General features: G+C 43.1%; 1 protein-coding gene across 10 annotated transcripts in view; it reads left to right on the forward strand.

The window, feature by feature from the left end:
- The window catches only part of RHBDL2 (rhomboid like 2), a 52,245-nt gene that overhangs the window by 10,332 nt on the left and 27,975 nt on the right, over positions 1 to 13,938 (forward strand). For 6 of the 10 annotated variants that reach the window (XR_007126405.1, XR_007126406.1, XM_047723808.1 and 3 more), the window contains exon 2: positions 7,145 to 7,480. The exons of 2 other annotated variants lie outside the window; for them this stretch is intronic. Coding sequence is in view for 6 of the 8 variants with exons in the window: in XM_047723808.1 (XP_047579764.1) it covers positions 7,433 to 7,480 (48 nt within the window). In the remaining 2 variants the exon portion in view is untranslated. The remainder of the gene's footprint in view (positions 1 to 7,144; positions 7,481 to 13,938) is intronic. 2 more of the 10 variants (XM_047723809.1, XM_047723810.1) reach the window with 1 other exon arrangement.

Consider the following 13,938-nt stretch of genomic DNA (forward strand, 5'->3'; position numbering starts at 1 on the left):
TCAGCCTCCTGGGCTCCCAGGCCACATCAAGGCTGGACTCAGCCTTGGCAGGGGCCTGCCTGGTACCAATCAGTGGGTGGGGCTAGCTCTTTAAAGAAACAATTCAGATATTTAAAACCTACTCATGTGAATGCAACTAAGAAAGCAGCACAAACTCATGATCCAAAGTCTCTTCTGCCAAAGACGAGTTGTCCTAAGGTGGGTGGCCTTGCCTGTGCTCTCCTGGGTGAGGTGAAGGAGGGAAGGGGAGCCTGACTTAGACATTTGGGTTCTCAGAGAGGCAGCTGCTTTTCCCTTCCTGGGTGCCTGTGTCCATCCCGACTCCCTGTGGTAGCAGTGGGAGCCCCAGACTCTGGGCCAAGGACCTGCCACTTCCATGGCTCCCATTTGGAAACTCCTGGGCTCTAGTCCAGGTCTGTTTGGGGAGCTGGAGGAAGAAGAGGGAGATGAGGGTAGAGGGAAGGATGGGATGAAAATAAGCTAAATAAAGATGTCCACTTCTTTAACACTTGGTGCCCAGAAATTGCAGGACAGAGGAACACACAAGGTCTGTGAAGTGAGACATCCCGGGCTCCTCTCCGAGCCCTCCCCTCACTGGCTGGGTTATCTTGATAAAGTTCCTTTGGAAGCCTGAGTTTCCTTATCTATACAATGGGGGTGTTATGATCTTATTTTTTTTTTTAACTTTCGTTTTTTGTTATTATCCTGTTTTATAAGGTTCTTGTGAAAATTAATGAAGAGAAGGCTCATCAGGTGTTTAGCATAGAATCTGTAAGTGCAGGACACCTGGGTGGTTCAGTTGGTTAATCTGGTGCCTTTGGTTCAGGTCATGATTCCAGGGTCCTGGGATCAAGTCCCACATTGGCCTCCTTGCTCAGTGGGAAAGCTGCTTCTTTCTCTGCCTCTGCCTGCTGCTCTGCCTGCTTGTGCTCTCTCTCTCTCTCTGAAAAATAAATAAATAAAATCTTTTTTTTTTTTTTAAAGATTTTATTTATTTATTTGACAGAGAGATCACAAGCAGTCAGAGAGGCAGGCAGAGAGAGAGGAGGAAGCAGGCTCCCTGCTGAGCAGAGAGCCCGATGCGGGGCTCGATCCTAGGACTCCGAGATCATGACCCAAGCCGAAGGCAGCGGCCTAACCCACTGAGCCACCCAGGCGCCCAAATAAATAAAATCTTAAAAAAAGTCTGTAAGTGCTATTTTTTTAAAGATGTATTTATTTATTTGTTTGAGAGAGAGAGACTGAGCAAGAGAAAGAGAGAAGGAGCAGGAGGAAGGGCAGAGGTAGAAGCAGGCTCCTGGCTCATCAAGGAGCCTGACCTGGGGCTAGATCCCAGAACCCTGGGATCATGACCTGAGCCAAAGGCAGACGCTTCCCACTGAGCCACCCAGACACCCCTAGTAAGTGCTCACTATTATGGCAACTCTTCTTATTTCATTTGCTTCTTACAATAATTCTGTAAGATACTGAGGGGAGAAAGGGGGTGTATTTTATAGCCGAGGAAACTGCGGCACAGTGAAATTAAGGGGTAGCTGGGAGCAGAACTTGGGTCTTCACAGTGCCAAGCACAAAGACAGGTGACAAGCCCTTTGGTAGCCATTACAAGATGGTGGCTTTGCTGGTCTCCTCTGATGGTTCAGTGATGTCAGAATGATGTGGGGGTGGGGTGGGGTGGGGTGCAGAGGAAAAGGGTGGCAGAAGGCACTTTTCAACATAAAATGATACAAGACTCTTGGTTAATGTGGTCTGGACAGAATTCCCCTCTCCTTCCTTCCAGTATTCTTTACATAAACTTTTTATTTTGGAATAATTTTAGATTTACAGAAAAGTTGCAGAGAGTTTGTTTACCCTTACACAGATGCTAGTATTTTCTGAACACCTCCTGTGTGCCAGGAACTTTTGGGGCACAAGGAATACAGCAGTAAAACTGACTCTGCTTTCCATTGGAAGAATACAGAGTTTGTGGTAGGAATGGACCCTGGAGTCCTTAGTTTGTGGGTCTCGAAGGTGCTTCTGCCTCCATGTCACCTGTCAGAGATCTGCTACAGCTATCAAATTAGTTTTTTCAGGAGAGGAGCCAGGAAGCTGTATAGAAACAAATGCTGAAAAACAGTTGCTCGGGAGACCTGGGTGGCTCAGGGCTTCTCCCTCTGCCTGCTGTTCCCCCTGCTTATGCTCACACTCTCATGCTCTCTCTCTCTCTCTGACAAATAAATAAATAAAATCTTAAAAAAAAAAAAGAAAAACAAATGCTAGAGGGGATTTGAAGGCAGAACTAGTTTGGGGAACTATTGGTCTGGTGCAAACTGTCCATTTCCTGGCACAGGTGAGAGAGGGACTGGCTCCAGCTCACACAGCCAGGAAGTGGCAGAGTCTAGACCAGAAAGCAAGTCTTCTGGTTCTGTGCCCTCCCAACACTGTGTCTCCCTAATGCAGAACAAGAAATGAGTTTAACTTGTGACCGGAAGACCCCAGGTAGAGTTTAGAAGAGTTTCTTGGGTATTTAGGTGTTAGTTAGGTTCTTGGCTGCAGGGGACAGAAACTAATTTTGGCTAATGACTCCAGTAAATTAATTTTATTGAAAGCACGTTGGGTAGGAAAAGAAAAACAATATCTCGGAGTACCTGGGTGGCTCAGTGGGTTAGGCCTCTGCCTTTTTTTTTTTTTTTTAAGATTTTATTTATTTGAAACAGAGAGAGAGAGAGAGAGGGCCTCTGCCTTTGGCTCAGGTCATGATCTCAGGGTCCTGGGATTGAGACCCTCATTGGGCTCCCTGCTCAGCGGAGAGCCTGCTTCCTGCCTCTCTCTGCCTACTTGTGATCTCTGTCTGTCAAATAGATAAATAAAATATTAAAAAAAAAAAAGAAAAGAAAAACAATATCTCGACTCCTACTCACACTTCCGACACCAAATATGTGGGTTTTTCACACCAAGGAATTCTGACACCAAGTACCCACCTGATTAAGGGCTCAGTGCCTATGACTGCTCCCCACTTCAGATGCCCATTGTGAGTCTGGGCTTCTGATCAACTGGCAGAAATTGGGGTGACCCCCTCCTTGGGCTTAATAATTTGCTGGAACATTACTTGTGGAACATAAGGAATAGCATGGAGGACATTGGGAGAAGGAAAGGAAAAATGAAGGGAGGGAATCGGAGGGGGAGATGAACCATGAGACACTCTGGACTTTGAGAAACAAACTGAGGGTTTTAGAGGGGAGGGAGGTGGGGGATGGGTTAGCATGGTGATGGGTTGGCCTGGTGTTGGGTATTAAGGTATTAAGGAGGGCACATATTGCATGGAGCATTGGGTGTTATCGTAAACAATGAATCTTGGAACACTACATCAAAAACTAATGATGTAATGTATGGTGACTAACAGAACATAATAAAAAATAATTACAAGTAAATAAATTTGAAACAAACAAACCAAAAAGAATTTGCTAGAACAGGTCACAGAACTTAGGAGAGGGCTTTATTGATTATTACTGGTTTTTATATAAAGGATACAACTCAAGAACAGCCACATGGAAGAGATGCATGGGGCCAGGTGGATGGGTAAGAATGCAGAGCTTTCACACGCTCTCTGGGTGTTTCCTATGTTTACCAGGCTGGAAGCTCTCTGAATCTTCTGTTTGGGGTTTTCATGGAGGTTCCATGACATGGATGTGATTGGTCATTGACCATTACTGATTAAACTCAATCTCTAGACCTTCTTCTCTTCCCAGAGATGGGGCTGAAAGTTCCACCGCTCTCATCACATGGTTATTTCCTCAGGCAATCAGCTCTCATCCTCCAAGAGTCACTTCCTTAGCCTAAACTCAGGTCTGGTTGAAAAGGGCTTATTGTGAATAACAGAAGCTGGTCCCTCCCAACCCTGTCAGGAAATTCCAAGGGTTTTAGGAGGTCTATGCGGGGGAACTGGGGATGAAGACCAAATATATATATCTTAGTATATCACAGGGTCACGGGTAGGTTACAAAATCATTGGAATGCTGCAGAAACAAGGATGGGAAAATAAGCCAAGACAAAAGAAGACCAGGCACCTAGAACTACACCAAAATCCATCGCAGGGCCAAGTAGGTGCAGATGGTCCCCTTGCTCTGGCTGCTGCTGCTGTGTGCTCATTGCTGCCACCTGCATAGAAGATACAGCTGGCACTGAGGGGCATGGACACTAGGTATGCTGCTCTCTATAGTGCACTGTTATAAAGAACTTAGCCAGGTGTCAAGCTCCAGCCTCCAAAATCCGAAGCAAGTGCTGATGATTGGTGAAGCCTAAGCCAGGACCTGAACCTTAGCTGCCTGGGAACCTGGAACCGAAAGGAGTGGGGATTTTTACCTTCGGTAGCGGGAAGTGGTCCTAGCTGCCTGCCAGGATTCGTGAGATGAAGAATTCCCCAAGAACCCTGACAAAGGGCCATTATATAAATGTTATCAAAGAAGACACTGGGAGCCCTTGACATTTGCAGCTTCAACACTTAACAGTTTTTGCAATTTATTAGCTGCCCCCAAAAGGCCATTGTAAAGGAATGTGAATTGAATGACTTTGCTGGAACCAGTCCTTTGCTAGTGAGTGAGCCAAGCCTGCCATGCCACTTTGATGTCTCATGTGATTTCGCTCTTCTGTACGAGTTTCCAGCCTCTAGGTAACCATGCATGCAGTGACTAAAATCTTTGTTTCTTTTTTTTTTTTTTAAAGATTTTATTTATTTATTTGACAGAGAGAGATCACAAGCAGGCAGAGAGGCAGGTAGAGAGAGAGGAGGAAGCAGGCTCCCTGCTGAGCATGCGGGGCTCGATCCCAGGACCCTGAGATCATGACCTGAGCTGAAGGCAGCGGCTTAACCCACTGAGCCATCCAGGCGCCCTAAAATCTTTGTTTCTTATTGGAGGAGTAGAAAAGACTCCTAAAAATAAATCACTTGATAGTGCCAGAAATAGAAATGAGAAAAAAGTGAAGCCTGAGAAAGTGATTTTTTTCTTTATAATTTCTTTTCTTTCTTTCTTTCTTTTTTTTTTTTGTGGCCACAAATAGAAATTATGGATAAACTTGGCATGGAATGTCAAGTTCAGTGGTGCCACTTGACATGGAATCTCAAGTTCAGCAGTGCCTAGGATCTTTGATACCAAGCGATCTACCATATATGTCACATAGATACAAGGAAAAGTGCCTTGGGAAGTTGTCTTAATGAGTGCTTCAGCCAGTGCAGAAACTGCTTTTTGAGAGAGAGGGTAAATTTTACTTAAAGATGAAGAGGCACCATTCACTAACTGAGGTTCTATTCTCTTTTCTTCTTTGGGACCTTGGGTGCAAAGTGTTGAATGTGGTTAATTAATACTCCTCATATAACAGACTTTATAAATAACCTTACATCTCTAATTATAGAATTATTTAGGGTCTGAAATGCAATCACTTAAAAATTTTCCAGCTATAATTTATAACATAATTTTGGGAGACACTATGGGTTATATTAAGCCTCCAGGAAAGTCTTTGGAAAAATCCCTTGCTATTGTCAAGGATCTCCTGTGTAAATCTCCTTATGGAAATCTTTTTTTTACCTTTTTTTTTTTTTTTTTTTGGTTAAGCAGAAGAGTGCTCTGGGTAAATGAGCATGGCCCCACCCTTTCCAATTCTTGGGCAACACAATGGCTTTATGATTCATAACATGAACAATACTTATCCCAGATACAGTCAGGATGCAGGAAACTTCTTTCCACTTTTCCTCTTAAGAATACTTGCTGGCAAGTCTGGCTGGCTCAGTGGGTAGAGCATGTGACTCTTGATCTCAGGGTTGTGAATTGGAGCACCTTGTTGGGTGTGGCACCTACTTAAAAAAAAAAAAAAAAAAGGAAACTTGCCAAGCATGAAGGGAAGGTCTTTGGCTTTTGGTGCACAGGGGGAACATATTTTTAGTTTGATGGCTATGAGTCTTTTCTACTCTTCCAGCATTCTTTTTAACAATTTCCCCTCATTGTTCCATACTGGCAGGATGAGAACTTTTCACAACAGTGCCACCCAGTTTTGACCTGTATGTGTGTGTGTGCATGTGTGTCTGTGCACATGTGTGTTTGTGTGTGTGTGAAAGAGAGGGAGAGAGAGTCAGAGAGAGAGACCGAGAGACAGAGAAAGATTGATTTCAAGAGTTGACAGCCACCTGCTAAAGATAAAAGGTAGGAGGTGAAGCATAACATCAAGCCAACATTAAAGGAAGCTTAAGAAACTTGGATGATCTTTGCTTAGTGAGTAAGAAAGCCCAGTCAGTGCAGTAAATAATTCCATTCCACATGTAACATGGTGTTGAGAGTGACCAAGTGAATACTTTGATAGCTGCGACGCTTTTATCTCTGTTAGACTATAATGTGTTGTCATCATTGCCGAGTTGTTTTGAGACTCCTGCTTTATGTAATTGGGCCATCAAAAATTCTGGTAATCTAAAGCATGCTTCCAGGGGCACCTGGGTTAAGCCTCTGCCTTCTGCTCAGGTCATGGTCTCAGAGTCCTGGGATCGAGCCCCACATCGGGCTCTCTGTTCAGCGGGGAGCCTGCTTCCCCCTCTCTCTGCCTGCCTCTGCCTACTTGTGTTCTCTTTCTCTCTCTCTCTGTCAAATAAATAAATAAATTTAAAAAAAAAAGCATGCTTCCAGAGACTCTGTCCCAACTCTGACCTGTAGAGCCTGTGGATTATCTGGACCACACCCATGCAAGGACAAAATTAATGGCAGAACCTTAGAATAGCCTAAGGAGGAAAAACTTGGACCCAGGAGCAGAGGTACTAGTGGGCACATTTCAGCACAGTATAAGGAAGAGGAGATCATAGGGGCTCATTCTAAGAATTAGAACTGTCCGAAAATACAACAACCCGGTTGAAGTACATTCTGGTTCTCTGTAAGTTTTCACTACTATATGTAGTTCCGCACTGAACATCTTTGAAATACAGCTTTGTGTACTGGCTCAAATACGTTTGCAGGATAGATTTCTAGGAGTAGGGTGTTTCTGTTGGAAGGTATAAGCTTTTCCCAGCGTCTAGGTACTGCCCAGTTGCCTTCCAAAATTACGCTGCTCCCATTTCCCACAGCTTCGTGAGTATGGATAAGCCTTCTCTTTCTTTCTCTTTTTTTGGATCATCTTTTCATTGTTTGATCAGGAATGTTTCCAAGGTGGTGAACTGTGCTCAGGAATTCAGGTGTGGGAGCAGAAGATAAACAGGAGTGGGAGGGCCAGGGAATGCCACAGTCTGAAAGCACACCTGTGAGCCCTGAAGATGTCAGAGATGCTTAATCAAGGAGGTGCCCCTGGTTTCCAAAGAACAGGGCACACAGACAGGGCTTGAAGTCAGAGTGTGACCGTTGCTGAGAAGAGAGGTAAAACCAACATGCTGCAGGTGCTACCAACATTTTCATCTGTTGCTAGCTGCTGAAGTGGCTGGAACTACATGTCTGATCCCTTTGCTGTATGTGTCGAGGAAGAAAACAGACTCATGGTGAGTCTTGGCGGAGCTGAATGGGTCAGGTATCTTTGTAGCACAGGAAATACATTTCTCTAAAATACCTAAAATACTGGGCTTGACTCTCCAAAATTTCTAGAAAATTTGAAATCTAGAGGACAGAAAATTTTGAGGAAATGTAATCCTTAGTTTTTTTTTTTTAAGCTCCTTTTTAGCTATACGGTTGTATTAACAGTGTAGAATTTTATTTCCTCATAAAATGATCGTATATGGGATTTGAATTTACAGTAGAGCTTATTAATACAACGTTAAAATCCCTAACATAACTTATTTTTATTCGCTGATTTAAAGGTTTTATTTTACTTTTTTTTTTAAAGATTTTATTTATTTATTTGGCAGACAGAGATCACAAGTATGCAGACAGGCAGGCAGAAAGAGAGAGAGAGAGAGAGGAGGAAGCAGACTCCCTGCAGAGCAGAGAGCTCGATGTGGGACTCATCCCAGGACCCTGAGATCATGACCCGAGCCAAAGGCAGAGGCTTAACCCACTGAGCCACCCAGGTGCCCTTTATTTTACTTTTTTTAAAGTAATCTCTACACCCAACGTGGGGGTCAAACTTAAAACCTTGACATTAAAAGTTGCACGCTCTACTGTCTGAGCTAACCAGGTGCCCTTAAACTTACTATTATTAATTTTTAAAGATTTTTTTATTTATTTGTTTTAGAGGAGAGAAAGTATGAGTGGAGGTGGGGGAGGTGGGGGGGTGGGGAGGGAGGAGCAGAGGGAGAAGGACAAGCAGATTCCTCCCTAAGTGCAGAGCCTGACATGGGGCTCGATCCCACAATACTGAGATCATGAGTTGAGCCTAAACCAAGAGTCGCATGCTTAACCCACTGAGCCACCCAGGTGCCCCTGAACTTTTTTTTTTTTTTTGAAGATTTTATTTATTTATTTGACAGACAGAGATCACAAGTAGGCAGAGAGTGAGGAAGGGAACCAGGCTCCCTGCTGAGCAGAGAGCCTGATGTGGGGCTTGATCCCGGGACCCTGGGGTCATGACCTGAGCTGAAGGCAGAGGCTTTAACCCACTGAGCCACCCAGGCACGTCCCCCCCTTTTAAAAAAGAGTTTATTTATTTATTCGATAGACAGAGATTACAAGTAGGCAGAGGGCAGACAGAGAGGAGGAAGCATATTCCCTGCTGAGCAAAGAGCCCAACTCGGGGCTCGATCCCAGGACCCCGAGACCATGACCTGAGCTGAAGGGAGAGGCTTCAACCCACTGAGCCACCCAGGCGCCCCTGCCCCTGAACTTATTTTTTAAATGCTTTAATATTTGCTGTTAAAAGCTACAGATCTTAAATCCACACTGTTTTTGCCAATTATGAGAAGTTGTAAATCTAGAAATAATCGACAACATTCAGGGAAAGTTAATGAAATAGTTAGGTCTACAGACTTAGTGTCTGACCCTGGGAGGTTGGGAGAGTGGGAGGTGGATGATGTAGGGGAGGGAACTTTCTTCTCAGAAAAGTTGCTGGGGAAAAGTAACATAAAAGGGGATTTCTCTTCTTCCCTAAATTTACTGAATATAATCTATTGTAATGTGGAAACTGCCTAATGAACTATTTTAAAAAATAAATTCGATAAGAGTTGATTCCCAGTAACTTGCAGTGTGAAAATAGGCCCTAAACTCAGCCCCATTCGTCTTTCCGTCCATCTCAACCATCCACACCCCCACGCAACCATCCATAGCGAATAATAACTAACAATTATGGAGTGTTTACTATGTGCCAGATACTATTCTAAGTGCTTTACATGCATTGCCTTGAACAGTCTTTCCAACAATACTACAAGGTAAGTTCTATCATTATCCCTACTTCATTTTTATTTTTTTGAATTATCCCCACTTTAAAATGGAATCTGAGAGTTTCCCAGTAAATTAAATATAGAATTACTATATAGCTCAGCAGTTCCACTCCTAGGTACATACCCCAAATAAGTGAAAACAGGGATTCAGACAATGCACAGGAATGTTCATAGCAGCTCCATTCATAGTCATCAAAGATCTAAATGTCCTGCAACAGACACATGGATAGACAAAATGTGTTTATACGGGCCCCTGGGTGGCACAGTTGGTTGAATGTCTGACTCTTGGTTTCGGCTCAGGTCATGATCTCAGGGTTCTGGGATCGAGCCCTGTGTGGGGCTTTGTGCTCAGCATGGAGTCTGCTTGTCCCTGGCCCTCTGCTCTCCCCCCTGCTCCTACTCTCTCTCTCTCTCTTGCTTTCTCTCTTATATCTCTAAAGTGAATAAATAAAATGTTTTAAAAGATGTGTTTATATATCTATACAATGCAATATTATTCAGCCATAAAAAAGAATGAAGTACAGGGTGCCTGTCTGGCTCAGTCAGTGGAGCATGTGACTCTTTTTTTTTTTCCTTTTCAAGTTTTTATGAAAGTCCAGTTGGTTAACATACAGTATAATATTAGTTTCAGGTGTAGAATTTAGTGATTGATCACTTATGTATGACACCGGATGCTCATCACAAGTGCCCTCCTTAATCCCCATCACCTCTTTCACCCATTGCTACAAGCCCCTTCCCAAGACTCTTGATCTCAGGGTTGTGAGTTCAAGCCCCACATTGGGTGTGGCACTTACTTTAAAAAAAAAAAAAAAAAAAAGGAATGAAGTTACTGACCTAGGCCACAACCCAGATAAACCTTGAAGACTTATTACGACCACAGAGAGAAGCCAGACTCGAAAGGCCTCACATGGTATGATTCCATTTCCAAGAAATATCCAGAATAAGTAAATCCATAGAGACAGAAAGTAGATTAGGGATTGCCATGGACTGGAGGGAGGTGGCTATAGAGAGATTGCTTAAAGAGTACAGGGTTTTTGCCTGGGGCAATGAAAAAGTTCCTGAACAAGGGACGCCTGGGTGGCTCAGTCAGTTAGGCGTCTGCCTTCAGCTCAGGTTATGGTGCCAGGGTCGTGGGATTAAGCCCCACATTGGGCTCTTTGCTCAGGGGGAGCCTGCTACTCCCTCTGCTTGTGCTCTCTCTCTCTCTGACAAATAAAATAAAGTGAAAAAGAGATCTTTCAGAAAAAAAGTTTCTGAACGAGATGGAGGTGATGATTGCAGAACATTGTAAATGTACTTAATGCCACTGAATTGTACACTTTAAAGTGGTTAAAGTAGTAAATTTTATGTTATGTGTATTTTACCACATTTAAAAAAAATGTAATTTGAGGGTATCTGGGTGACTAAGTGGGTTAAACCTCTGCCTTCAACTCAGGTCATGATCCCTCAGGGTCCTGGGATCCCTGGGATCAAGTCCCGCATTGGGCTCTCTGCTTGGCAGGGAGCCTGCTTCCTCCCCTCTCTCTCTGCCTGCCTCTCTGCCTGCTTGTGATTTATCTCTGTCAAATAAATAAATAAAATCTTTTTTTTTTTTTTAAAGATTTTATTTATTTATTTGACAGACAGAAATCACAAGTAGGCAGAGAGGCAGGCAGAGAGAGAGAGGGAGAAGCAGGCTTCCCGCCGAGGAGAGAGCCCGATGCGGGGCTCGATCCCAGGACCCTGGGATCATGACCTGAGCTGAAGGCAGAGGCTTTAACCCACTGAGCCACCCAGGCGCCCCTAAATAAATAAAATCTTAAAAAAAAATATAATTTGAGTCTCAGAGCACTTACTACATGTACAGTTGTTGTGGAGTAGAGCTGTGTTCTAATCCCAGCTATCTGGCGCCATCATGTTTTTAAAAAAAATATATAGTGAAAAAGTTTATTTGGGGTCATTTAGGAAATTTAGATACATTAACCTAAACTGAAAATATCAGTATTATAAGATATCATTGGCGAAGCCCATATTGGTGACACAAACACTAGATTTGATCTTCTCGGTGACTTTGAAAGTTTCGCATTATTTAGTTTGTGTGTGTGTGTGTGTGTGTGTGTGTGTGTGTATGATGTACATAACTTAAAATTTGCCATTTTAATCATTTTTAAGTGCACAGTTCAGTGGCATTAACTATATTACCTTGTTGTGAAACTCTCACTACCATCCATCTCCAGAACTTTTTTGTCTTCCTAAACTGAATCTTTGTAGTCATTAAACCCACAACTCCCCATTTCCCCCTTTCCCCACCCCTAGAAACCACTGTTCTACTCTTCATGGTACCAGTCCCAGGGCCATTGCCTAGGGTTGCAAAGAAAAACAAGACAAGGCCATTCCCCGGGGTCTGAGTAGTGCAAAACCCGTGTTCCTGTCATCTAGTGACCTTGCCACTAGCTCACTCCTCTTCACCGAGTTAGAGAAATCCAGTTGCAAGAAAAGAGAGTTGGGGCACCTGGGTGGCTCAGTGGGTTAAATAAAGCCTCTGCCTTCGGCTCAGGTCATGATCCCAGGGTCCTGGGATCGAGCCCCACATAGGGCTCTCTGCTCAGCAGGGAGCCTGCTTCCCTTCCTTTCTCTCTCTGCCCACCTCTCTGCCTACTTTTCATCTCTGCCTGTCAAATAAATAAATAAAATCTTAAAAAAAAAAGAAAAGAAAAGAGTGTTGTTGAAGCATGCAGAGGGAATGCCTGTGTCTGGGGAGCAGGAGAACGAAGTCAGTGAATGAATTATGGTTGAGATAAAAGATGGAGGAAGAGATTTCAACAGGAAAGTCTGTTAGGGAGGTTGAAGATGAGAAGAATTGGGAACATAATCTTTGCCTTCTTTTTACTTCAGGTAATTCTGAGGAATACATGAGATTTTGCAGTGGGGATATGTTTTGAAGTGCCAAGAGTACTCTGCATTCATGGTTGGGACTCACATTGCTCCGGAAGTGGATTTGTTTGACGGGTGTAGCTCAGGAGATCAGTTTCAATGGGGCATGCAGATGACCAGCTGGTTAGGGTATAGATTCCTTCTTCAAGACATTGGGCCACAAAGGGGAGGGTAGAAACAGTACAGTAGTTGAGATGTTAGGATCAGGTAAAGGTGTCATAGATATGGCTTTATTAGTTTTTTTTAAATTAAAATAGTAATATATACTTTAAAAAATCAAATAGGAGTGCCTGGCTGGCTCAGTCAGTAGAACGTGTCACTCTTGATCTTGGGGTTGTAACTTCAAAATCCACATCAGATGTAGAGATCACTTAAAAATAAAATTAAAAAAAAAAGCAAATATAAACAGAGGTGGATTTTCTCTGAAGCTAATAAAGCTTAACCTTCAGATCTCTCACTTGGCTTGGGCTCCTTCAAAGGCCGTGTATCCACTTTTGTAATTTTTATATTTTGGAATTTTCATTTTATATTATTTTTCCAAAGAAAACCCCCCAAATTGTTTACACTTCAGGCTCCACAAAATGTGGATCCATTCCTCCATGGAGGGCAAAAATGTAGTGAAATCCCACCATGCAGATAAAATCATGGTTCATTCTCTGGATTTCTTCCTGTACGTGTATCAGTACACTACTTTTTACAAAAATTGGATTGTACTCTCTGTACTATTTTGCAACATGATTTTTATTATTTTTTCCCTTCATTTTTGAGCACCACCTCCCTTGACCACAGAAACATTGGCGTGATTTAAGTAGTTTAACCAGGAGTAAAAAAATAACAGAACCAGACCAACAGGAAATAGATAGAACATGGTTGAGGGCATGGCACCAGGAAAGCACAGAGTATATGGATCTGTCCTCACTGTTACAGTGAGGTGTCCCTTGGTGTCTTACCCACCTGCTTGGTGTCCTCTATTACGGTGTAATGATACTGTTATCTGTATGATTTTTATTGACCTCCATCTCCTCCATTACATTATAAACATTTTGGGGTAGATGGCGGCCTGATACATAGTAGGTATTTGTAGATATTTACTGAATAAATGCTTGAATAATTGAATGCTGAGGATTGAGTTCAAGGGGATACTGGATGTGGAAATTAGAGCTCCAGATGTCAGAGAGTTGTTGGGAAGATGTGTTTCAGCAAGGTTATTGACCTTGTGCCTGGAGAACCAGTAAGGAATGGCTTTTCTTCCTCAAGTGTGCTACAGAATGGGCAGTGCGGGTATTTTAGAAAGATGTAGGCTTGAATCTTTCTTGGGGGTGCAGGTTGGGCTGCTCAGTTCTTTTTTTTTATCTATAAATCGGACCGCAAAACCCTACCTTCTGGGGTTATTGTGGAAGTCCAATGAGTCAATAGATGGGAAAGCCCCAGCTTAGTTCCTGATACACAGTAGTTGCTCAGTAAATTGTTTTTGATTCTGAATCAGGAATCAGAGACCTATGTCTGGCCTTTGAGTAGAAGCAAGATGAAACTAAGAAGGGAAAGGAGACCTAAAAAGGGAAAGGAGACCTTTTACTCCAGGTGGACAAGATTGGGTTCAAGTTATGCAGTGTGTATGGTGTAAGCTCTGAGATGTATCACGTTATGACAAAGGCATCTCTTATGCTGATGGCTGACTTGATAGTCAGTGGCAGAGGGGAAGGAAAGGGTATACA

The sequence above is a fragment of the Lutra lutra genome, chromosome 4, assembly GCF_902655055.1.
Source record: "Lutra lutra chromosome 4, mLutLut1.2, whole genome shotgun sequence".
In the NCBI taxonomy this organism is placed as follows: domain Eukaryota; kingdom Metazoa; phylum Chordata; class Mammalia; order Carnivora; family Mustelidae; genus Lutra; species Lutra lutra.